General features: G+C 42.8%; 1 protein-coding gene across 2 annotated transcripts; it reads right to left on the bottom strand.

Moving 5' to 3' along the window:
• Positions 1-662: 662 nt before the first annotated feature.
• uacab (uveal autoantigen with coiled-coil domains and ankyrin repeats b) lies at positions 663-24817 on the bottom strand. Of its 2 annotated transcripts, none has more exons than XM_057020819.1 (19): positions 24584-24817; positions 14119-14249; positions 11462-11550; positions 10935-10999; positions 9403-9460; positions 9152-9222; positions 8859-8965; positions 8070-8251; positions 7702-7739; positions 7244-7300; positions 6958-7065; positions 6760-6792; positions 6228-6320; positions 6072-6102; positions 5933-5982; positions 3113-5809; positions 2811-2963; positions 2630-2695; positions 663-2521 (listed from the first exon to the last, which is right to left on the bottom strand). In XM_057020819.1, the coding sequence occupies exons 1-19, from the start codon at positions 24629-24631 to the stop codon at positions 2450-2452; spliced, it is 4149 nt and encodes a 1382-aa protein (XP_056876799.1). In that variant the 5' UTR covers positions 24632-24817; the 3' UTR covers positions 663-2449. The 2 variants fall into 2 exon arrangements, with proteins under 2 accessions (XP_056876799.1, XP_056876808.1); XM_057020828.1 differs by lacking the exon at positions 24584-24817 and adding an exon at positions 14740-15403.
• Between the last annotated feature and the right edge of the window lie 1572 nt (positions 24818-26389).

The following is a 26389-nucleotide window of genomic DNA, read 5'->3' on the forward strand; positions in this document are numbered from 1 at the left end:
CGCGATTTAGGGCCAGTTTAATCACTGTTTTTGCGTATGGCTCTCGGTGACCGCATGCCACAAATTTATCAGAAGTGAGATAAGTGAAACAGCCGTGACCCCTGTTCTCACCATTCCCTCTTCAAAGATCTTTAATGAAAAATGAATCTTGTGAGGAGAAAAAAAAGACCAACGGACAAATCAATGCAGGCTCATAGATAAAAGCCAGTGCTGTGCCAAAGAGCTACTGGCTCATTCCAGGGTTGATTGTACTTAAAGTGAAACCACATGAACTCAAAAGTTCCCACAACAGGAGCCGCAGTGTGTGTGTGTGTGTGAAAACACACAAAACTTTATGAATTATATGGGTCAGCTTTGGTTTATCCAGCAAATGAGCAACAATTTAAACTTCAAAACAAACTTCAGATCATCCATCAGATTATGAGCTAATTTCAGATTTGATTGGTGGTAAAATAGGAAAAAAAAAACACCTAACCAAATATTATTCAATAAGAGTCCTTGAAGGCATCTTGGACTAGGAGGGTGTGCAAAATTCATTCAGCGCGCTCAGAATTTTCATATAATGCTACAAAAATAAACAACCCACAATGAGAAACTAACATTTATGTGGAAAAAGTGACACAAACTTCTCCATTGATGACAAAAACCCCTGAAGTATCATGTCGTTTTCTATGTTAGGCACTTTATTGATTCTGTATTACAATTTCACAAACAAATATTATTGCCAAAGAAAACAAGAAATTCAACACGGACAGGAAATGTGATCAATAGTTAATAGCAAAGTTAAATGTTGAGTGAAAATGAAAATATTGGAATTTTTTCTTTGTACATCTGCAAACACAAGGTGAATTGTTTTCCAAGCCAGGGAGAACATTTCATTTGAACAATATGAAAACAGCAAGAATCCTGTGTTCATGTCTTGGCTGAAAAGACAAGAGTGCTTCAAACTGTAATTAAAAGGTTTACAAAGCCATAAATTCTGTTCTAATATCATCAAGTGGCATCCGTGTGTTTAATGTTACCCTGAATACAGTTTTTGTGCCTTTCTACTTCCAGACCTGCTGAATTGTCACTGTAGTAATCTTGATCATACAAAGCTAAGAAAAATATATCAGTGTAAAAGCACGAGAGACTCGCTCCATCATCACAACACCACAACAGTCACAAAGAGCCGGCTCGGCAACGTGCAACCTCTGTGCTAAGAGCTGCAACTGCATAGAATTCCAACAATGAGAGGGTTTTTTGTGTTTTTTTGTTAAATTCACATTTTCTCACCTATCAAGTTTCCATGGTGTTACGCACAAGCAGGCAGATGCTGCAGCTTCCATAAACAAATGCTGCCCCCTCTGGGCCACAGTGGGTACTACAACGTCTATAAACTTGGCCTGCCAAGTTCCGCCACAAGAGGGCGCTCTAGTTTAAAAAAAAAAGAGATGTACCACTGCAAACAGGACACAGCAATTTTCCACTTCACACACCCGTGACTCAAATTTGGAGAAGAGGTTCATTAAACTCTTTTACAACACCACCCACCATTTTTGGAAGTATTATATCAGGATGATCTTACCCTCCTCAACGTCTTTGGTATCTGGATTAAACTGAAAGTACATATGTTACTACGAACTTCCACCAATGATCACCAAAGAACAATTTTAAAAAAGGAGCCAACAATGTAAAAGTGGTTCAGCTAGAGGAGAAACAACCTGCTGATTAATAAACTCTGAAATATGGGCTCACGTGGACCTGGGAAAAAAGATTGTTTTTATAATGCAACCCTTCAGCTCAGTGAGGAAACAGCTCGATGCTTAATTTGAGGCGCACATTTGCATGGGACACTTTTAGTCTAATAGAGAGGAGACAGCTGCTGAATCCTGAAGGGCAAATTTACATAATTCCTATAATAACAACAGTCCACACGCACACTGAAAACTGATGTCTACTGAAATCACTGACACAACACAACAAGGATGAACGAGCCAAGTCCTTCAGGGTTGAACAGGACGACTGTGGAAAGAGTCTTAAAAGTTTTAAAACCTGGTAATCGTTGAACAACAGACCAACTGTCAGGTGGGAATGTGACGACTGCGTTTGTGTCAGTTTTGACAGATTTTGAGAATTTAAAACCTACGTGTCAGCGAACGGGACCATTCAGCATCATCAGCTCTGACTGAGCAGTGAACACTAGTTCTGGATACCTGGATGGCGGGGCGATGAATTAACATAGTATTTTGCTACAAACGCGTTTGCTAACCGAGTTTAATTTGTACTAGATGTACCTGCGACTAAAATTACATATTCGCTTTACTTTGACTTGTGAAGCGCGAGTTTAAATGTGACAGAACAAAGTGGAGGCCCATTACACGAAGGCAGCAGGAGAACTCTGCGCTGGTGGATGTGGAGAACAGGGAACCAGAGGCGGCAGGAAGCCTTTCTTCTGTCCAGCCAGGCTCTAACACACCAGCTCCCGTCTCATGCGGATGATCTGCAGTAAGGCGGCCTGCACGTCCTCGTCCATGTGGCCCTATCAGAGATCAGCACATCCCTCATTCTGCACTTATAACTTTAGGTTTTGTTTGTTTATTTATTTTATTTCCTTTCCACCCGCTCTCACTTTTAACACAAGCCTCACCTGTGCTGCGCTGAGCAGATGAGTCCGGTAAATTGAAACCACCTCCCTGTGTTGTCTCTCAGCCTCCTTATTGAGCAGAAAGAAGGAAGGGAAGATGCAAAGACTTCAGCAACTGCTACACACAGTTTTTATGTCTGAACACGATGAAATATAATAGGTATACAATTGCACGTGTACTTACAGCCAGCTGTTGCTGGAGGCTCTTGATCTGGGCCTGCAGCGCCTCTGTGTGCTGCGTCTGTCTCTTACTGGGGGTGTTGCTGGTGTAAGCCAGCTGGGAGAGACCACTCAGAGCCTGTTTCAGTCGCTCAACATCTGTCAGCAACTCTGTGATCTGAAACACAATCACACAAATATCGTAATTCCCAACCCTAGAAACAAAACTGACCCTGGAAGCAAGAACACCTATGAGGCAAAACCCATGAATAAAAAAGCCCCAAAATAAGCAATCGAAACATAATGAGAACATCAAGATTGTATTACCTTCTTGTCTTTGGCTTCGGTCTGTTGAGCTGAAGTCTGAATCCTCCTCTGAAGGTCGCCTATGGTGCCGAGTGACTCATCGTATCTCTTCTTCAGCTCCCCGATCTCTCCTTCTATAGCGTTTCCTTTCTCCTGGACCGTCTCCATCTCCGCCCTGACCTTGCCCTCGCTCTCCCTGGCCCTCACAGACTCCTGCCGGGCCTCTTTACACTCCTCGCCTAAGCACAACAGCTTGCTGCCGAGGTTGCCGACCTCTTTCTCCAGCTGCTGCTTCTCCTTCTGCAGCTGACTCATCTGGTCTTCCTTGTAGCGGACTGTTTCCAGGGCCTGCGTGGCCTGAAGGAGCTCAGACTGCAGGGCAGAGACGTCTTCGGCCCTCTGGGCATTGTTCTCCTCCTCTTCTCGGAGTGCAAGCTGTAGCTTAGAGATGTGGGCCTCCAGCTCCTCCTTTGACTGGGCCTGTTGTTGCAGCAGAGAAGCCTGATCCCTCCGAGACTCCTGCAGCTCTTTCTGCAAGGCACAAACCTTCTGGGCCTCCTGCTGCTGAGCCTCTCTGGCTTTCTTGCAGTCTGTCTGGGCTTGCTGCATGGCATCATGAAGAGCTTTCAGCTCCGTGTCATACGTCGCTATCCGGGTCAACTCCGACTTCAGGCGGTCCTGCAGATTCTGGTTCTGACTCTTGCACAGTGCATTCTGGTCTTGGAGATGAGCCTTCTGCTGTTGCAACTCCTGATGCTGCTGCTCCAAGTTGGACAACTTGTGCGTCAGCTCTTCACATTTACTCCTGAACTCTTCCTCTACATCCTTGTGCTTGTTACTGCTAACTAGAGCCCAATCTAGTCTCTGCTGAACAGACTCAATCTCACCTTTGAGCTTCTCGTGCTCCTGCATGTTGCTCTGCCCTGCAGACTTTTCTTTGTTGTACTTTGCTTCCATTTCAACCAGCTTGACTTTCAGTTCCTCCACCTGAGCAATGTAAGATCTTTGATTTTCCTCTGCGGTTGTGACAGAGATGAACTTGGACTGGATTGCTTCCTGGATGGTATCAAGTTCTTTTTTCTGAGCCTGCAGTTCTTGGGTAAGCTTCACCGTTTCTTCCCGAGCAGATAAATACAACGCCGTTACTTCCTTTACCTTCATCTCCGCCTCCAGCACAGATGCATTTAACTTGTCTGTGGCATCGTTGTGGTCTTTCACATGTATACAGTCTTTTTTCATCTCTTCCAAGACCTTTTCCAACTCTTCATTTCCATCTCTCACCTTCTTCAATTCTTCTTCACTTTCTTTTTTCTCATTCTCCAACTTTAACATCTCAGCTCTGACGCTGTCTAAGGTAGAGCTCAACTCTGCCTTCAGGGCCTCGTGCTGCTGCTTGGGAACATGCTGTCCCGCCAGGCTCTTTTCCAGAGTTTGGATCTGTGTGTTCAGCTGCAAACGCTCTTTTTTCCCATCTTCACTTTGACCCTGCATGAGTTCAATTTTCTGGAGCAGATCAGAATTGTGAGACCTCAGCTGATCCAGTTGACTCTGATGAGTTTTGCTGGAGCTCTTGATGCTGCTGATGTTCTCCTGCAGCTGCGACCTCTCCGTCTGAAGCTGCTGAACCTGTGCCTCTGCTTTCCCATAGCGCTCACTGGCTTCTACCAACTTGTCTTCCAACTCCTCCAATGCCATTACCATGTTCTTCCGAGCTTCCTCGTAGTCCTGGATGGGTATAAAGTCAATCTGAATCCTAGTTCTGACCTCATCCAGCTGTTCTCGTAGAATGTTTCGTTCCTCATTACTCTCCTTCACCTCGCAAATGAGATCCTGGCTTTTGCCAGTCAAATCAACCAGTTTCTGTTTCAAAGACTTGTTTTGCTCTTCGAGGATTTCCCGTAACCTCTGTTGCTCCTCAGCAGACAGATCCTCTCCCTGGGAGACAGGACTGCCTATCTTTCGATTAAGATCAGCCACCTCTTCCAGGACGCGATCGTAGTCCTCCCTCAGCTCAGCCAGCTGACGCTCTTTCTCGTCAACTGCATTAGTCAGCAGGTTTTTCATGTTATCAAACTTCTCAGTGGGCACCATGGTGCCATGTTTTGTATCTGCCTCTTTCATCTTTGCTTCCATTTCGACCAGGACTTCGGCTAATTCGTTCCTTTCAGCAACCACTAAATCCAGGTCTTGATTGAGTCTCTCTGCCTCAGCAGCGAGCTGATTCTCGCTGCTCTTGTACTCCTCCAAGGCTTTCTCACTCTGTTTGAGACGATTACGGACTCGACCCACTTCAGCCGATGCACCTTCATATTTGGCCTTGATGTCCTGCAGCTGGATGCGCATTTCGTCGACGCCCTGTCCCCCTAAGTGTTCTTTTACAGCCACTACGTGGGCTTGAAGCTGCTTGACCTTACACTCCGAATCCAGCATCCTCTTTTGGACATCACCCAAGGCCTCCTCCAGTTCATGAATTTGCTGGTCAGCTTGTTTTTGGATTGTGTCTCGACTACGAACCACCTCTTGGCACTCTTGGGTTTTACGGTTCAGGGCAGCCTGAAGGCGTGCTACTTCTTCCTCCATGGCATGGTGTCTTCTCTTGGCCACTTCGTGCTCATGTCTGAGTGTGTTTAGTTCACCACAGATATCCCAGCCTACAACAGGTTGACTCTTCTCTCCGGGTCTGGACATTGAACGGGCCACGGCGGGTTTCTGGATTATCTGCACATAATGTTGCAAAATAAAATAAGCTGGAGCTCAAGCTAGCAACAATTAAATGCTGCTATATTTACTGAGGTAAGAGTGGCTATATTTTTAATAAAATTACACCAACACAAAACTTACATGGTCAGAATCCAGGCTGTGAGCTTGTTTGACCAAAATATTTTCTTTACCTGCAAACAGAATAAACACTGAAGGCATCACGCACACTTCCTGAACATAGTTGACTCTAATTTTGTGTCTCAAAAACCATGAAACCAACCTTTGATGACAGACTGGCCAGAATAGTCTCCCTGTGGATACATGTAGACCAGTACCGTTATTACTATTGGATTAAAATCACTAAATATCTCTCCTAGCAGAGGATCATAAAAATCTTTAACCGAAAGTCTGGAATACTCAGAGTGGAATCACTGACCAGGGTGCTCCGTAGCTGGACCTTGACAGTCTCTGAGCCTCGAGCTCCTTCCTCTCTGTCTTTGGCACCAATTATCACCTTCAGTTGCTCTTTCTGCTCCAACACAAAGAAATGCAATCAGTCCAGAGTTAGTAAAGACTCAGCACCTCCACTCATCATTGTGCCACAGTTCATTTGCGTAACTGTACCATTTTACCTGTCTAACAGCTTAACTGGCACATAAAGACTACTATATGAATAAAGATGCCGTTGTTGCTTTTACACCAGCACACTAGAGAATCCCTGAGATTCAGAGGTGAGTTGGTTATCTAGTTTTCTTCCCCCAATCTTTACCCTGGACTAATTCCAGTGTAGAACATTTATACAGTGATGGGAGTGAAACCCATTTATAAAAAACATTTCTTACTAGTGGCGTCTGACACTGTGCATGTGCGTTCTGCAGAATTTCATTTGCAACAGGGTCACCAGTGGTATACAACAGCAAGCCAATATAAAGCTTACAAGACATTTTAGTAACAGACTTGCTTCATACCTCTTTCTGAGCTTCTTCCACAGTAATCTTCTCCTGGGGACAAAGGAAAATACAAAAAGATCCTTTAGTCAATAGTGGAATGTCAGTGCCACCTGAGAATTTAATTTGTTCATTAAATGCAGCACACCGATGACTTTAACCTGAACATTGATGCTTGGAGAGTCCATTTTAATAATGTGTCACCGTAGCATTATTCACCTGTGTAAGCTGCTGTTGTAGCAAGTTGACCTTATCCACCAGGGCTCGCTGCTCCTGGTGGTACTTCCTGAGGCTCTCCTGCAGTACCTCATTCTGCCTCTCTAAATCCTAACACACACAGAGCAGCATGAAAACCTAAAGCTTTTCATCCAATCAATAATAAATTAATGAATACCCATAAAACATATAAGAACCTTTAAGGAGCTTAAAACAAAATAACTGTCTTTGATGAAAAATGAAAAAACTAGGTGAATGTGTGTTGCTGGCGTGAATATTTCATGCTTACATAGATGACCTGATCCCTTCTGTTGGACTCTGGTGGTTCTGATCGCTCCACGGAATGCTGCACAAAACACAGGATCATTTCCAGCAAAAGGTAAAACATTTCTAGGTTTTAAACACAGAAAGAGTCTCATTTGCAATCACTAGAGGGCAGTCATGGACTAAGAGGGCAGAACAATAAAAGGTTAGTCATAGATCGTTTAAAAATATGCTACAACAAATATAAAATTAGTTGCTAGGACTTGATAATGATCTCAAGGTTGTTTGCACACCACAGCTCAGGGTTTCTGAATGGTGGAAGAGACTCTTCTTTGAGAATGAAACAAAAAATCTGTAAACAAATTTTCCCTTTATCAGCCAATGGTTCAGCAAATGTCAAGTGACGTTTCTAAAATGCGTCACAACAGTTGCTGATCACAATAGTTGAGATTTAATAGCTGTGAGCTGGTGAAACACGGTTACCTGTCGCTTCCATTGCTCAATCTTTGCAGCTTCTTTATCTGTCATTAAAAACAAATTGGTCAAATCAATCTTATATTCATGTATTTTTTGGAGAAAATGTTATGTTTATATGCTAAACACTGTAGCATATACACCCAAATCCAATTTTCTACTACTTTTGTAGTTACACTATTTAATTATTGGTTAATTTGTTTAAAAATGGAAATATGTTCACTGTGATTACATTATTACTTATAGGAAAATTAGATTTCAAATACAGTTTTTCAGACCAGAGTTTCACTGTGATTTTAATGTATTTCAAAAGTTCCATCTTCTTGGGAAAGGGCAGGTGTAGATATTGATACAGGATTAAATGGTGCTGGACTGACCTCTGGTCATTTTCTCCAAATGTGTTTTGACCATTCCAACGAGCTCTGGGTTCTTGCTGAGGCGAGCGTAATGAAACGCATCGTGACCCAAAGTGTCAACAGCCTTAACATCAGCGCCGCTCTTTAGTAGCACCTCCACAGCGTCCTTACAGCCATACTCGCAGCCAAGAATAAGAGCCGTCCTGAAAAGGCAACAAAAGCGGCTTTTAGCAACTGAACTCCAAATACTGAATGCGAGGGCTTCAACAAGGTGGCAAATTCAGCAATTTATGCTGCTTTTTCAGACCGCTGAACACTCAGAGGTCTAGCAGCTCAATTTTCCTGATTTCTCTGTTGAAAATCTGTTTTTCCTCCCTCTCATGCCTAACCCAGATTTCACAAAAAAAAGGGAAAAACATTGAATACCTTTATGAAAAATAGCCTTTAAATTGTGTCATGAAGGTCATATTCTTGTGACAGCTGAACAGGGATAACACATGAAAGCCAACATGTGTAAAATGTTGTCTTTATAGTAATATTTTATGATGTGTAGAAAGAAAAATGATGGCAATAATGTGAACAAGGGCGTCTGTTCACTCATGCATGTATCCTTGTCATGATTGATGCGCATTTACATACAAGATGAAGCTATCATGACTGTTTTCTTCCATATGCTCCCACTGCGTCCCATTCTTGATGAATAGCCTCAAGTCAAATGCAGCCCACTGTGATACAGGACCGATCAAAGCGGGCGAAGGCATTAGAGAAAAGCTGAGCCGGGGGCACATTCACAGACTGATGGTTCCTTACTTATTTTGTTTGTCCCGGATTGTGATATCGCCTCCTCGCTCCAGCAGCAGCTGGCAGATGTGTGGATGGCACATCTGAGTTGCCAAGACCAGAGGTGTCCTGCCGTCCTGCATAAAAGACAAATAATTACCTCAATCTACACATTCACCTACAAGAAATGCACATCATACTCTTCGTATTTATCATCTTAGGCCAGAAACGAACTGTCAGAACTCTCACCCAACGCCACTAGAACAACATACTGTCAGGCTGAACACGAGAACATTATTGGACATAGAAAGATCAATCCTCACAAAATCACTAGCATTCACAGCAGCGCCGCCATCACAAAGGAGTTTCACACTAGAGGAGCAGCCGGCCATGACTGAAATGGAAAGAAGAAAAAAAAAAGAGGTCGAATCAATTATTTCTTCCCATCTATTACTGCAAATTGCATGTGCTTCAGCTACAAGGGCAGAGGGAGTTTAAAAAAGAAAGCCTTTAACACATGTTTCTAATTTTCAGACCAGGCAGGGGTCAAAAGAAATGTTTCATTTGATCCTACCAGCATCGTGCAAGGCTGTTCTTCCCTGTAGGTCCACATTTCCAACAGGACAGTTGTGCTGTAAAGTAATAAAATGTTAAGAGGGGTATGCGCAAAGATCATTGAGTGGTTTTTGTGTTGTGTTTTTTTCTGAATTTCTCCCTTCCCAACCAAGGACAGCAAACGTCAGAGTTTATAAAGTTATCGTATATATCTGACAATCGTAAATATAAATTAAAGTTATACAAACGTTTTCGATATTTGCGACTAAAAATCTTCAAGTACGAGGAAAGCTGACAATTCCCGAGTCAGGACTCCATAAATTGTGATGTGGAATTGAATTTAGCCAGTCAGGAATCGAGCTAACTGAGGAACAAGGAAATGAACATAAATAAAAACAAGCAGGCCTAATTTAATCGTCATGTGTGGGGTCTCTAGATTTAAAAAAAACTCTTAATATTTGGAAATGTCTGATGTTTATACGCAGCTTTAGGTCAGAAAATAAAAAAAAAAAAACATAAAATAACAATGAGTGCGGTTTGATGTATGCATAAGTGATGGTGTGATGCATTTAGGGATTCGTGCGTTAACAATAATTTACAAAGCACAATCGTGAGCACTTAGTGCTCATGAACTGATAAAGACATGTAAACCAAGATCAAGAATTCTGTACAAACACACAATCGGATCACACCTTAAAGAAGTAGGCCAAGAAGCATCACAATGTTTATATGCATGCATTTTGACAGTATTTTCTAACAAGTTGGCCTTGAAACCTGTGTGGACAAACCAAAGGAGGCTCAATAGTGCGATGCTGATATGATTGTGACACCAGTGACTTTACCGCTGTGGTGATGAGGGTCTGCTATGTCGGCCTTGAGGACTCAATGCTAACAGGGGCCTGATGTTGCTGGGTAAGCTTGCCAGTGAATGTTGCCTCCCACTATAAAAACTAAACTCTCTCTAGCAACAAGGGCCAAAAATGAGCTGCAGACTCAAATGACAAAGCTGAAGGGGAGAGGGGAGAGGAGCAACAGGAGAGCAAGTTAGGGGGATATTCTATACCTTGAGGGTTTGGGCTAAGAGAGTCAAATTGTGGAGGTTGTCCAGGGGGCGGATTGGGGGGCATCCAGCTGCTATGTCTGCCGTGATGACGGCACCTAGAATGGTTGTCAGGATTGCAGGAGCGTATGCTTGTCAACACCACTGACAAGTCCCTGCCAGGCCCCTGCCAACAGTGACACCTTCCATTAGATCACTGCCATGTGTGAGCGTGACTGATGAAGGGCTCTGATCCTATCAGAGCAAATCACTACCAAGATAGTCCTATCAACACATAAATCCTGCAGTGGTTTCTGATGGCTGAGCAGAGCCGAGTGATTAACACTAAGAATTTAAAAGAGCTCATTCTGAAACTTCTCCTGTCACGAGCTGGTCAAAAGGAAAAAGGAGTTTTAAATCAGGACATTGAGCAGAAGCACCAAACCACAGCCAGCGTCCGTGCACATCTACCAGGCACAAAAGGTAACGTGAGAATTAATGTAGCACCTCACCTGTAAAAGTTTCTGAACACACTGCGAATGTCCATTTCTTGAGGAGAGATGAAGAGCATTTTTGCCTGCAAAGAAAAATTACAGCAATTACCGGTATTAAAAGCACGGAGCGGCACAGTAGCATCTCCATGAAGGTTAGAGCATCGTGAGTGAAGAAATGACCTTAAAAAAGGTCTGCTTTATTGGTCCCTGTGTCTAAGAGGCTTTAATGGACTTTCCTGTGGAGGAGAGACGAAGGTGCAGACAGCTGTTGCTCCCACACTCTCCCTGCAGTGCATTTGGTCGGAGCTGTGCTTAATTTAGTGGCACCTGAACTTCTGCATGCGTTCTAACCTCAGCTTTCACTGGCCTTCTCAGAACAAAAAGCCGATTACACAATACTCAGAGCCCATTGAAATTTAATTTAACTCCTTACTCCTTTTCCTTTTCCAACAAGCGCTTAACGACTGACTTACTTTGAAAGATTGCACACTGTAAAACCACCAAATGGAGTTTCAGGCTACAGCTCTAATCCAAACAGAACTCACCAGACGCATCAGTTGCAGTGACATCAACATTATGTCCCAGAATGAGATTAAGGCACTCTAGGTGTCCCCGAGTTGCAGCCAAATGAAACCTGAAAAAGGCAGATCACCACATGATTGCAGTAAATGGGAGAGAACAAGAGGAGAATCCGTGTTCATCAAGACCAACAAGTAAAAACACAACCAGCATTTTATTAACTGCATCTGCTGAAAGAAAATTTCAGTACTTGACCAATTAATACACGTCATTATCTGCTTAATTAAGTCTGCAGTTTCATTGTGGATGTTATTGTGAGTTTGTATTTACTCATTAAATTTCACAGGGAACATTCCAGTTCCCCGTCACTGATTTAACCCACAGAAACACTGTCGCCACCAACCACGCAGGCCTGAAGGCACTTGTGTGTAAACTAATCCCAGTCTCTGACCCGCCAGGCTACACGGACCCGTTTATATACTAAGCCTGAAGTATCTGCCAAGGAGACAGCTAGGCTGTCACCTCAACACGGTGGCGGGTATTAAAAGCCGTGTTGATGGCCTGGAGACACTGCTTCGCTGGAGGGTCGTGACCTCAAAGCCCAAACTGCAGACAGGAAGCAGACCGAAGGGCTTCACTTTAAAGACGCATTGCAAAGTGATGTGACTCAATGCCATCTTTTCCCCACAAAGAAAACTGGAAAAAGTAAACTACAATCAAATCTGTTTATTTCCTTACAATAATGTCAAGGCATTCTAGTCAGCACACATTTTTGCAATAAACATTATGGACTAAGACTTAAAAACAGCATTTAGATTCCAAAATAAGACATACGGTTTAACTCTTGTGGCTGCCGTTGCTTCGGCATAAACTTCATTGCTGCCAATCCTCACCAACAAGTTGCTGCTCTTTAGCATGTGCCAGTTCAGTGCCAAGTGACCGTTCATCAAGTATGCGTCCAGTCACGTGGACATATTTTGCTGCTTAGTCCTGAGCCACTTATGGTCACACCGAGAGTATGGTGGGTATGAAGGATGGCCTTACCTCATGGGCATCCATTAAGTACCATCTACAGATATATATCTATATATTTATATATATAGACATGTAAACTGTTTATAAGGCTGCAAGCACCAACACAACATTCAAGAGCTGAATCCATTAGCCAAACACAATTATGATAATCCAATAAGACGCAGCCAATCACCCAATGACATTACATGTTGTAATTATCATCCCCCACAGACGTCCACGATTACCAGAGAATGTCACTTAGCATTCCTCTCTCAGCACAGGCCAAAACCAGCAAACGCTCTCATTCTGTGTGTGGACCACTGATGCAGTAGCAGGGTTTTACACTGGTCCAATGACATAATTTTTACAGCAACTCAACTTTAGCATGATCTAAAACCTTTATGGGATGTAGCCATTAAGGTTAAGTCCAATGCTGCATTCATTAAGAATGCAAAGCAAAAAACAAACAAACCGGAACCTATGATATATGATAAGCGTAATCTTTTTATTAAAACATTGTGTTTTTCAGCATTTTTATGTGAATAATAAAATCAAGGCTGGAACCTAATAGCATAAGTATAGGTAATTAATTGCAGCCCGTCAGCCCTGTAGTACAAAAGTGCACAATGTGCATGACTGGGTGTGTAACACTGTCACTGTCAAACCTGTAAACACAACACTACTACTCAACCATAACACTACTTATCCAAATTAGAGCAGCTTATTACGAGAACAACAAGTCAGAAGGGTGTGTAATGTTTATTTACACCCACTGCAGATATGGAGTCAAAGTTGTCAACACCAGAAGAGGATTTCATGCACTTCTAAAAATACTCTCACCTTGGTTTTGTGCGTTAACAATGCATTTGTTCATATACTTAGACACAAAGTGAGGGGGTCTGGCCTACAAAAATGTTGGAGTTTAACCTGATTACATGTCAAGGAGTGTATGTAGCAGAGACCTGAAGGAGCTGCTGGGGGGGGGGATGCTGCAGACAGAATAACATAAATTTACTAAGCAAGAGTGCGAGTCAAGTCCTTTAAGCTTTGAGTAGATTCTGATAATATTCTGCAGCAGGGCCTAAATTTATTAGCTGATTTTGGGAGCACCACAGTGGATCTGAGCTGAGTTTGCAGGGAGTCATTTCCTGTGTGACAACATAAACAGACTGGACAAAGTGGCCAGCCCTTTGGAGGTCGCATTCTTTATACCAGCTCCCACACACACTGACCTCCAGTCAGTTGGATGCTTAAAAAGGAAAATTATTGGATAGAAAAATAGACGTGTAATAACACAGTGCAGAAATGTCTCACACATGCCAGGAAAGTAAATGAAGGTTTGGGATTAAATGGTGCATCAGACATTCAAAATGGCAGGAGGTGTTTATTGTTTTAGGGGCTGCGCAGAAAGAACTGGCACTAAATTTCCCTGAAACATTTGTGCATGAGCAGAATGACCTCATAGTTAAAGAATCCCCGTCTCTGTCTTATCTGGGAAACATTCAGGAATGTCTGACCAACACAATGTTTGGAATTTGTGAAGCTCAGCAATTCTAGACAGACTAGGAATAACCAGGATAGAGACAATAGGTATACAAAATAATGCATGTATGCAATTACACAGAGGGTTTAGAGCTCTGCCTCAGTGTATTTCTGTGTGTGTACTTACGCAGAGCGTCCCTCCACATCCAGTTTGGTGGGGATTACACCCTTCTTACTTAGAACAGCAGCCACCTTATCCACCTCACCACGTTCCACAGCTTTCATCAGCCGGTCATCGTACTTGTTCCAGTCTGTGTTCTGGCAGGGACAAAAGTGACAGCAATTACACACACGAGCACACACACACGAGCACACACACACTTTCCTGATGCAATAATAGACCTGACTTAAAACATGTGTTAAGAATATGCTGCCTGGCTCTACTGTTTAACGAGTCCTTAAGTGATGCTGCATATCAAGGGAACAGAGGACTGCTGAGATTTCAGGGACGTTCCTTTAAATCCAGTTTCTCACTTGAGGGCAACGATGCAGAGATAATGAGGAAGCGAGTATTCTAAACACATGTGATTAACATGCACACATTGTACCGAAAATGAATAAATGAAGGCTACCAAGACCAGACATCACAATTACAACACAATCAGTAATTCAAGCATTCAACTAATTATGACCAATGCAAGTTGTCTCAGGATGAATTTCTCATCATTCACCAAATTGAAACAACAGCCTAAAGCATGAGAACATGACAGCTAGCACACACGGTTCATGACTAACGAGGAATACCTACAAAGTGCATGGAGGTGCATTTCAGCCAGCGGCTCATCTTGGGCGAGTGGAGCTGGTCCTTGCACCGCGCTACTGAAAAGGATGCCACTGTGGCGGCTTACAAAGCAAAAATCTGGCGAAAATAAGCAAAGCACTCAACCGGTGAGCGCGACAAAAACTGGACAGGACGACAAAACAGAGGCGGCCTCTTCTGCAGCAGATGTTTTTCCTCACTTAAGACAGAAATGATTCGTTTGGCAGGGTTTTCTGCACATTCCTGTGTGGCTCTTGAACTCTGGCTGGAGGCTCATCACTGCACAGCAGTTTGGTTGATGGCTGAAGGGAGGAGAAGGAAAACTAAGGATAAAGGGAAAGAGGTGGAGAAGCAGTAGGACCAGCCCTGCTGGCCCTGGGACCTGCCCTGGCCAGCAACTGCAACTCCTCCTCTGGAGGAAAAGTCAGCTCAGCCTGGCTGCCTCCAACCTCCCCCCAGTTGCTTCACCTCTGGCCCCTGCCTTTATCCAGAAACCTTCTTTGAGCTCAGTCTTCTCCAATTCTCCCTCTTATTCCCGATCTCAACTGGAAAACTAAAAAAGGTATTTACCAAGGAGCAATAAGGAGCTTATGTCTTTGCTTCTGCGCTCTCTCAGTGGTCTTCAGTGCCTTCACCCCACCAATGACAGTCAGGCAGGCTGCACGGGGTAAATATGTGAGCTCTCCAAGTTTTAAAATATCACCCCCCTCCCTGGTAAACAGTGGCGGTGCAGACAGCCGTACAGACTAGTTACCTCTTTATTTTTTGACCCGCCAACCTTTCTGTAGTGACTGATAGGAAGACGGGGGCTAAGAATACATTCTGGACATTCCTGTACCGTGAGTAATGGATTTGGTGTCAATCAGCGCTGCCAGCATGAAACCGGGCCAACCAAAAAGACCTTGCTTACATAGCTACTCCCTCGCAGTGTTCCCCACTTGCCTCCATCAGAAAATATTATGTTTAGAGGAGGATTTGGATTACGGTTTGCACATTTAAAATGCTCATGGCAATGATCCTCAAGAGGGTCGGGCCATGGGGGCTCCTGTTTACATGGACGCTACCATAATGTTGCAAGTTAATATGCTCTTCTAGTGATTCTTATGTTCCAGAAAAACAACTATCATTAATCTGTATTCCAACTTCGCCACAGTACACCAATAATTAGGCAAATGAATTAAATCCAAGGATAATTTAGGTGCACGTCTGCACCCGGGTGACTGTTACCATGCTGTTGCTTACCGAGCAGCAACGATCACCTCAAATACACAAGAAGACCTTCTCCGAATGACATGTCATATGAAGAAGCAGGTGTCGACTTACGAAAGCTGCTCCTGCTAGCATGGAGACAAAGGCGCCAAAATGGCATCCAGCCACATAGAAGGTGAACAGCACTCACATAAATGCCATGTGCAAACTGCTGTGTGTATTTGTTTGTGAATCTGTTAATGTCCTAGTTAATGTGGGAGCTGTTAGGGTGCAGGATTTACCACAATAGTTACCAACGATGTTTGCCAACAATATAGCTGGATAAAAATATATGTAACGTCTCTATTAAACAAGAATAATGATGATTAGATGTGCTTACAATATGGCTGAAAGATGATGCCTCTCACTTGCGTGATTTCAGCTGATTGCGATTGTACGGTCAGACACATTAGAACACAGACACGGAGTCATGAAATATAAACCTCTGACGTATTTGAGAGTCTCCAAATGAGAGAGGAGCTAATAGTATAAGGTGATGCATCAGGAGCCTCAACACAGCAGGGTGCCAGGATGGGTTGGACTTGTTTCTGAGGGATGAAACGTGTCACTAGCCCAGGTCGTGGTGGCGTGATCAATGACGGGCTGTTCAGTTTTAGGTAAGCAGTGCACAACAGAAAAGGAAGTGCAACAGACAGTCAATATATTCAATCATGACCATCTGAAAGGGGTTAGCCCACACTTGAAAATGCTGTGATCTGCACTAAATGCTAGTGTTCCTAGCAGTCAGATTTGACCACTCCATATATTTGAAGCCTCACTATCTATGATGAACACTGAACAAAGAGAGGTGAAGACAAAAGGCACAATATAAAGATAATAGATAGATAATAATAGGTTTGGTGGCCAGTGCAGCCCCAGCCAGACAAAAACTCAAATTCAGGTCAGCCTACCATCAAAAACAATTTTCCTTATCCCTAAGAGTGTAATGATGTGGTAATGCTGTGACTTCAAATGTGGCAAGAATATCACAGTATCCAGTTTTATTGGTGAAATATAATGTGGACACGAAAGGCCAGAACATTTGCTGTGTTCTTGTGGAGCAAATATTAGGAATCAGCTGAATTACCAGTGAGGCTGCCACAGAATTTCTAGAGAATTCCATGAGGGGCGGCTTGGAACAGAGATTGAAAGTCAATAACAAGACAGGGAGAACAAAATTATGCTGATATAGTGCAGTAATCCTATATATCATATCATCCTTGACTCATAATAAAGCCTTCATGGATTACAACACAGCAACTCCTTAGATTCAGGGGGTTCATTTACCATGACTGCTGGATGCAGAAGCATCTGAAGATCCTCCCTGATTCATAGCCCTTCTTTAATAGGCGACCACAGCTCAGTGCATGTAATTCTAAATTGTGCAACCGTCTGAGCACGTAGACTACAAAACAAATCCTTGAGAACCAAAGCCAGAAAAGAGGATAGAGAGAAACTTAAGAGACCAGAGTGGGAATATAAAGAACATATGGACAGTCTACATGGTGCTCGTGGTCAGCAGGTCATAAGAGGTCACCACAGGTAAGTTGATGCTTCGTTCCAGAAGTGCTGCCTGGAGTCAGCTGAGCTTTCACTGACGGCTGAGACCAGGTGTGGAGGCGCTCTGGTTTTGGTATGTACACGAGGCAGTCCTGGCATATCTGCTCTGCTGCTAAACACAGGTCAACTCTTGCTGGGCAGAATGTGGACCGTATGGAGGGCAGACCACACACATGCACAGCCGCGCACACTCACACACGCACACACACTAGTGGTGAAGGGAGTCATGACAGTTCAGAGGGAACAGTGACCCCTGTTGTTAGCACTGTTCATTTTAGCGCAAATCCAAACGACTGATGCCTGGGAAGGTGAAGCAGCATTTTTGATGCATTTAGGACTGAAAAATTATGAATCACAATGCAATGACGTGACCTTGACCCGTGACCTACAAAATCCATTTGTACATATTTTGGGCTTTTAATAATTACCCAAGACGCATTAGTGAGAAATATTACTTATTAGCAAGAAGGATAAGACACCAGAAATTTTTGAATTTCAATGTTTTTAATGAAATCTGATGATGATAAAATCATTTCTAAATGGCAAGAAGATTGGAGCTACAACTGAACACAAAATCATAATAAATCCCTTGTGCAAAGGCAAATTTCGGACAGCTAATGGTGCCAGTTATTTCGTCTGAATGAAGCGCCATTATTGCAGCATTTCTCATCACACTGCAGTTTCACACCATTTCTGAAGACCTCTGACCCAGAACGCAAAGCTGCCATCTGTTTTTCTCTACTTCAGACAATTATTGACAGGCCAAGAGAAAACCTCTCAGAAACACTATTATCTGTCACCTAAGGTTGGCAGAGATGCTCAAAAAAAAAATTATGATAACTGGTGTCGACTGGGAGCTGACAAAGCTTCGACAAGGAAAGAGAAAAGAGACGAGGTGGTCTGACATCAATAATGACTACATGACTCATTTGTTCAGGATTGAGGAACCAATATTTAATTAAAAAGAATTCCTGGATAATCCAATTCTCTAGAACCTGTTTAAATCAATCAGGCTGCTTATGGTTTGCACCATTTAAAAAAAAAAAAAAAAAAAGGAATTCGGATCAGTAGAAAAAAGTTATGTATAAAAAAAAAAAAAAAGAGCAATGGTCATTTAGGTAAAAACAATAAAAACATCAGGCTGACTTCAATTCAGCCATAATGGGGACTTGGCTATAAGGATAATCATCAGATCAGTCTGTAATATCATTATGTTGTTGGCTAAAACAAGAGTAAATATTATAGAAACAGAAGGGTGCAAAGGTTTCTTTGGGCGCAACAATTAGAATGATGCAAGATAAAATATGCTCCGACACCCAGAATTAAACCTGTGTAGATATAGTTGCTGATGTTGCTGCAGGCCACACCCCACACAGAGCCAGGAACGTAGTGGGAAGGATCACTAAAAAATGGCTTTAAAATGACAAAACAAGTCCACAATCTTTTTCTTCACCTTCAACAAGTCAGATAATTCCGTGATTCACAGTGAAACGTCTAAATTCAGTATGGCGTTCAACCTAAACTTATGCAAATCTATACATTCCTGGCAAGGAAAAGATTAGATGGAACGGGATGACGAGATCTTGCTGCATTTGGCAGGAAGAGCTTGGTCGGAGCCATTTCACAGCAGTTTGTCTCTTCAGCAGAATCTTTGAGCTCCTGTTGCTCAGTAGGTTGCTTGTGTGCGCGCATGCATGATGTCGCCTGCACCACCAGATCATCCATAATAATTATGATTAAGTGCCCATGAACACGGTAATTCTTCGATCACTGACCTGACCGTCTTGTTACGTCAGACCACAGTACCTACATGGGCTGCCCAGCTCACAGGACAAACCTGATCACCCTTCTGCATGCAGATTGTTGCTGGTGCAGCATGGGAACAAATATGCTGCGATGACCTCATGGCTGCCCCCGTGGGGCCAGACGTTAATCCTATAAACACAGCCAGTCACGCTAACATCTACTTCACAGCCAACACGACAGCCCAAAACACACTGTGCTGATCCGGCCTGATAGTTGGCCTCCTGCAGTGAAAAGCACTTCAATATCTGTGACGCAAACACAGGGTGAAGAAGACACAATGTATGTTTTCAGAAAACCAGAAGCAGAAAGGAGAAACTTTCCAAATACACGGCTGTGTGTCTCTGTGTGAATATTTATGTCATACCTGGCTACAATATGCTTCACGTTGGTCAGAAGTTTTGCTAACGAGGCAGAAAATTACCATTATATAAGATTAGACAGTTTATGATCGGATATTAAACGAGGAAGTTTACAGGACTGCTGGGACTCTATTATTATTTGCTGTTCTTTGTCAGGAAGACTGAACAGTGTAATTTCTTGACAGTGTATCTGAGTCATTGTAATGTTGTAGGCCTATAATCATCATAATGAGTGCACCTTGATTTGTGCCCATTACCATAAGCCGCTGAAATTTGTGTCCATTTACACACAAGCTACAAGCATCAGGTCATCCTGCATTGATTCATCAACGCTCCAGATCACCATGTCTCACACATTCATGACGCAGCTTTAATTTAGGTCTGTCCAAACTAAACCCAAAAGTCTAGCCAGAAACCCTCTGACCATGACAGAAGGGAGAAAAACCAGGATAATTCAAATGATAAATCCTCTCGTCTGAGGAGGGGTAAGGACTCCTGCTGGGTATCAAGAAGCTGAAACAGTTAATCAACCCCTGATGGCTGCTCAACAGATTAATGAAGCACCCTGAAGGGCTTGTGAAGCTGTAAAAGCACACCACACCGCTACATTTCCTATTGGACTGTATACGTCTAATTTCCCAGCTTTCCTGCCATTTTGAAAATTCTAAAGTGCTATGTGGACAAGACCTGCCCCTGACATCAATAGTCCTTCACCCGAGCCGGTGTTCTTTCCCAGATTCTAATGCAGGTCTTGGGGGACTTGTGCAGTGTTGTAATGAGAATGAGGCTCAACTATTTCATTGTAAAAGCACATTTTCTCTGATAGGAAGGATAGGATGGATTCGACATGTGCGTGGGAGAAGAATATGGAATACTGAAGGGGTGCAGATTAATGTTCATTGTGCTGGTAAGACTAACAGCATAATAACACTTCAGCACAAGGCTGCAGGGATATAATGGGGAGGCAGAAAACAACCTAGACAAGGAATCATCTTACCCTCACCTCAATCACAATGACGCCCTGTTCCTGAGAAGGAAATTTGATGCTAGTTTTATTGACAATAGTCAGCAGTACCGCTCCCCAAATAAAGCAAATCCGCAGAGGTAAGCACCAAAAGAAAAACAAGTTACAGAAATGGCACTTTCATACTGAGGTCACCATTTTCCACCAGTGCTTGAAAATCCTGGAGTGGGTTATGTGATTGCACCGAGTTGGTGGGTTGGTTTTTTTTCCTGGCGCTAAAAAGGTCTCAGCAGGTGGAGAAATGAACAGCACTGATTGAAATAGTTGCAGAACACTTTAAGTCCATCGAATCACCTTAATCAGTGAAGAAAACATCACATTATCTTCGCTCAAGTGTTTTATTTCTTCATTTTCTATAATAATACATGTTAACCCTATGTAGAAGAGCTCATGGCCAAAGACCTCTAGCACTCACAACCTTACAGTAGCTGTTATTTCTTGGACTTTTACATTCAGAACACGTCAGAGATCAGTCACGTTCCTCCCTGTGGTCAGGTTAGTTCCAAAAATAACCAGTAAGTTTGGGTTTCTTTCTCATCTTCCTGCTGCCCTGTTAATCATCCCTGAGCCAACAGCACTTTTATGTAAAAACAATTAAAAAAAAAAAAAAGAATATATTTGGAATTGCACACAGCTTAGGCGTTTTAAATTTTTAAAGTCATGTGACTGCCATTAGACCTTCTGTTGTGTTTCTGTTGTTACTTTAGAGGTTTCAGAGGGTCAAAATGAATGACATTAGTTAATCGGGGGGGCTTATTTTTGGCGTTTATTCCTCAAACGGAGCTCGGACAAAGTCTTTTCCACCAGCTCCCACTGGGCGGTGAGATTATCTGGGAGGAAGTACTGGGACCCAGACACTCCCAGGCCTCCTGTCTAGTTGAAGAGAAACACTATCACGTAGTGTGTCCTGTTCCAGTGAGCCTGCACATCCCATTTGTATTAAGTGGCTGAGCTGCACTTGAAAATCCTCAAGAAGTTTAAAATGTTTTGTGTCTAACTATTCAATCAGAAAGGGATGGAGCCTGTGCAGCAGTGGCTCGGCCAGTGTGTGAACCCGTGACCCTGGCTTCAGCACACCCACATGACAATAAAGTCTCATATTTACCAACAACACTGACTGATCTTGAATGGACCGGGGAGGAGCCTCTGTTCTTCTCACCTCTGCAAGGTGCCTCTAGATCAGTTTTCTACTAGTTTTTTCACTGTATTCCAGCAGGTCACAATGTGCAACACGTTTGATCACCTAGTTCTCATTTTCCAGGTCCATACATCTGTAAATATGCCTTTTAAAGGCAGCTTACGCCCATGCTATAGCATTACTAAGGTTTTACTGAGACAACAAACAACTGACATCACATCTTTGTAGATGATGGATCACTTTAATGTTCTGCTGCATTGCCTTAAGGTGACTTAACTGCTTGATGGCATTCTTCAACTGCTTCTTAGTCAGTTAGTTGCTATTTCAGCTCCATTTAATGCATTCTTGTGAGGACATAAACGTTTCAACTACAGATTCACGCAGTGAACAGAGAGCAAAAGGTTAAACCTTTTCTCCGTTGTTCATATAATGCAGGAACATTTCTTTTAAAGCCTCCCCCCACTGCACAGAAAAAGACATCATTTGTGTTCACCACACTGAGCAATCACCGTTGCTTTGACTGGGCTCTGTGTTTATCATCAAAGGTTTCAGGATCATCTGGAAGCAGGCGGTGATGGGCAGACATGTCATGATTGGTAGCTCTGCTTTTCTGCTGGCAACATACAAGCATAAGCATCATATGTTCTCAGCATTTAATGGGAGACTCTTAGGCCTGCTGCTGGATGCAGAAGAACAGACATTTGTCAAACATTCTTTGATATGAAACAGCAGAGTAATGCAACAAGAACCATCACTCAGATGTGCACTGGTGACCTTTTCTGTAACAAATATTACTGAAGAATAAAAAGAAGATTCTTAGAAGGAAAAAAAATGACCTGCTCCTCACCAAGACTGAGTCAGACATACAGTATATTCATAGATCAGAATCTTGCTCGAGGACTCCTCGGGAGACTGCATTAGTTGGAGATGAAAACGAATGCTGCTGCGAGGCAAAGACAAAATCTCAAGCAGTCTTTAGCTTGAATTTTAAAGGCTCGTCCCCCACCTCAGGCTTAAAGGTGAGGCAACCATCAATGATATTTCTTTACTGAAGGGTTGGGTTTGGTTTTTTTTTTTAAACACACACTGCTTCTCTGGCTTTGTGCCTTTCACATGGTAATGGTTGAATCCTGAATACAAAGCACTGTGCCAAACACCCATTGTGTGTGGAACTGTGCAGGAATGTAAGAGAAGTTCAGAGGTTGCTGCGAGATGAGCCAGTATTTACTTTAATATTACCACCTATGGCGTGCTACATCAATTGCTGCCATTTAGCCACTCTATTCTTTCAGCAATCTTGGTAATGGCACATTTAGACTAAGCCTGTGAACGCGAAACATTCCTGCTTTGACTTGAGCTGTCTCCATGGTGCCAGCAAGGACTGAAAGCAAGTGTGTGCACGGCTATGGAGAACCATGAAAGGCACTAGTTTGAGACTGAATTTAATAAACACAAACACCAGGGGCAGAAAACACTAAGATGTAGTGAGCAATTTTAACTGCTAACTATTATTAATGGTACAAATTCAGCTTGACACACAATTCGTATCAGACTCTTTACTGTAATATTTGCCCATTAACCTTCTATAACCTTCTTGGATGCAGGATTGCTGCTCTTCTTTAAAGTAAGGCCACACCAGTTCATTAGGTACACAATGGACGTGACCACAGAGCAACTGCCTGGAATAAATCAGACCTTTGGTAAGGTTAGCTTAAACTATTTGTTGTGTAACACATTTATTGTTTATTGCTCATGTTTGAGGTCATGACTGGCGTCTGGAAGAGAGTGAATTGATTTAGTCATATATTGATAGTGAACAGGCTGGTATTTGTCACACTTGAGGTGTCAGCTTCTTTCTCCTAGATAACATTAAATGACCTTTGACTTAAGCTGGAGAAATAATAAAGGATATGAGGGAACTATCTGTGTTATTCAACTTTAAGTTTTCACCACCTATTATCCAACCTATCAAAAGAGATCATTATTATTTTATTATTATAAAGGATGAAGATAAGCGCGTGATCTAAAAACACAAATACAGTTGCTTTAGAATTCACTAAGGGATTGATCAAGCTAAAATGCATTTAGAGCATTGTCATTTACTTCACTGGCTTCACCAATAAACTAAAATTATTGATCAGAGTTTGAAAACATTTCTGAATGAAGCAACAAGGCTGTGCAGCATCTGCACCAAAAAGCTCAATAAAAGCAGACCCATTATAACGGTGTAAACACCAACTGTGTGCATTGACAAGTGTATTCAACCCACATGTGTGAATCCAAAAGTTTAAAGAAATAGAAGGAAACTCCATCACAAGGCATCACAGGAGCCCTGCAGTGTCCCGGGGCCAAATCCCAGTCCGCTGCACTGATTATGGTGGATTTTATGGGGAAAGTGACTAACAGAGTCGAAACTGCTCTGGGTTTAGGCCAGGACGTGGGAAAGGGCTGAAGCTGAGCTCGTCGGGACTCATCGGGCCGAGTCGGGACGTCCAGCAGGTGCTCAAACTGGGTGGCGGTGAAATTCCCGACGCAACAGCGCCGAGCGGACATGAGTGAGGTTAAAATGTTATGGAAGACGGAAGGCAGGGCCACAATATCTATATCACAATATCACAGCATTAGCAGCAGCAGGTGGCAATAATAAATGCCGAATCAGCGCAACTTTAAAACCAAAACTCGTGGTAATTCACTTACCGTGATGGTAACTTCGTGCTTTTTCAGTCGATACTTGAGGCTCTTCATTTTCTTAGGTGTCGGATTCTCTTGTCAAAGGTTTCCTCTGATAAAAGTGGATAGAGTTTGAACAGTCATTCCAGAAAATTCAAACTAAGATTTTTTTCCTTTTTCTGCCCCCTTTTTCTTCACAAGGCGAGTTTCACCTGACGCCTCACCACAAAGTCTGCTGCCACTGTTGGACGGACAGCTACCTCAGCCAATCAGATTGAAATATGCGCGCACCGGACGGTTCGTGGTCCAATAGTAGGCCTCAGAGGGCGGGACTTCCTTGAAAAGGCTCACTGGGTGAAGTCCTGAGACAGGGCAGGAAAACCTGGCGTGACGACAGACATACCTGAAGACTGAAACACCTGGAGGCAGGGATTAATACAGAAAGTATAGCATTAATCTGGATCAGATTCGAAATAGAGAGAAACTGCTTATGTAATTGTACTATCTCTAGGTGAAACTCACATCAAATCCACCCATTAAGTTTTGGACTTCCTTATACTCTGTTTGCAGGTTAATTATAAGTCATGAAGGTCCAAGAAATGATTGGTCTGGAGTGTAGACGGGCCAGGATGTTAAAGGTGTACAGTGCACGACCCGACGTCTGCCCTCAAGCCAGAAAAAGAGTCATATTAAAGGGGAAAGTGTCATAACTCCCTACATTATATCACAAACAGACTAACCAGCAAGTGAACTTGTTCCATTTCATAAATTCAGAACAATCTGTACCATTTTGGGAGCCTGGCTGTGTTTTGCAGAACATGTGGAGAGAACATTTCCACAGTTCTTTGAGTGTTTATAATGGATCCACCCTGCTTATCCAGTGAGTAACATGTGTAGCTTCAAACACAACCTCCACAAAGGGATGTGGGACTACACAGCCAATTTAAACTAGGATTTTCTGAAAGCGTGAATACACAGAGTAGACTCCATTCATTTTGGTCTTTTGAAGTATTTCTAATGTTCTTTCCTATGAAAGGCTCAAATCCAATGTTCAGAAGTAGGTAAAATGCAGAAAACATCAAAAATCTAAAACACAATTTACTAATGTCATGATTCACCAAAAGAAAACCAAAAAACAACTTTTATTTTACTTTAGGAATAGTGAACATGACTAGGTTTTAGTTTTTGAGTGGTCTTAAAGTCATAACAAAATGTAGCCACTTTGTCTTCCAAATCAAACACAGTGAAGAAGTTGTATGTCATGATAACAAATGGAGTAAAGGAGAGGGGTAAGTGCTGCCCTCTGATGGGCTTTTATCACAATAGAGAGTAAATCTTTATCAGTTCAACAATGTTCAGCCACCATCAGTTCTCTGGACACAGCAATAACTACAAAAGTGCCTGATTTTGGAATATGACATAGCAGAAAACAGTTATTTACTATCCTGGTGGAGAAAGGGACGTTAAAGTCACACCCTTTTACAGCGTTCTGTTCTTTGTGTTTCTGTTATGTGCTTTGACAGCCAACCTGGGCGTCTGTGCGTGTCCCCACATGCAGGGACATGCTGGTGCGCGTGTTGGACACCGTTAGTTGTAGTCATGTGACCAGATGGGAATCTGATTCGAGATCTCTTCCCTAAAGAAGACTCACACACTGTTCCTGGCCATTAGTGTATAACACCTTCCAACGGACTGTCAGCATCGTAATGTCTCCATGGCAACGTTAACGATATCACTGCTGGCTGTTCCAGCTCCAGGCAGTGAGAACCACTAAACTACAAATACTCAGGGAACTGTGAGATTGTATAGTCAGACGTGCACAGAGAGTAAAAA

Source organism: Takifugu flavidus, chromosome 2 (assembly GCF_003711565.1).
Source record: "Takifugu flavidus isolate HTHZ2018 chromosome 2, ASM371156v2, whole genome shotgun sequence".
NCBI classification, from domain to species: domain Eukaryota; kingdom Metazoa; phylum Chordata; class Actinopteri; order Tetraodontiformes; family Tetraodontidae; genus Takifugu; species Takifugu flavidus.

What these genes read in the sequence shown, in the direction of transcription:
- uacab (XM_057020819.1), bottom strand. Translation starts at nt 24,631, where the DNA reads ATGAAGAGCCTCAAGTATCGACTGAAAAAGCACGAAGTTACCATCACG. An exon ending in GTGTTCAGAAACTTTTACAG is followed by an intron (nt 9,461 to 10,934) that starts GTGAGGTGCTAC and finishes ATTACTTTACAG; the next exon opens with CACAACTGTCCTGTTGGAAA. An exon ending in CCGAAGCCAAAGACAAGAAG is followed by an intron (nt 2,964 to 3,112) that starts GTAATACAATCT and finishes ATTGTGTTTCAG; the next exon opens with ATCACAGAGTTGCTGACAGA.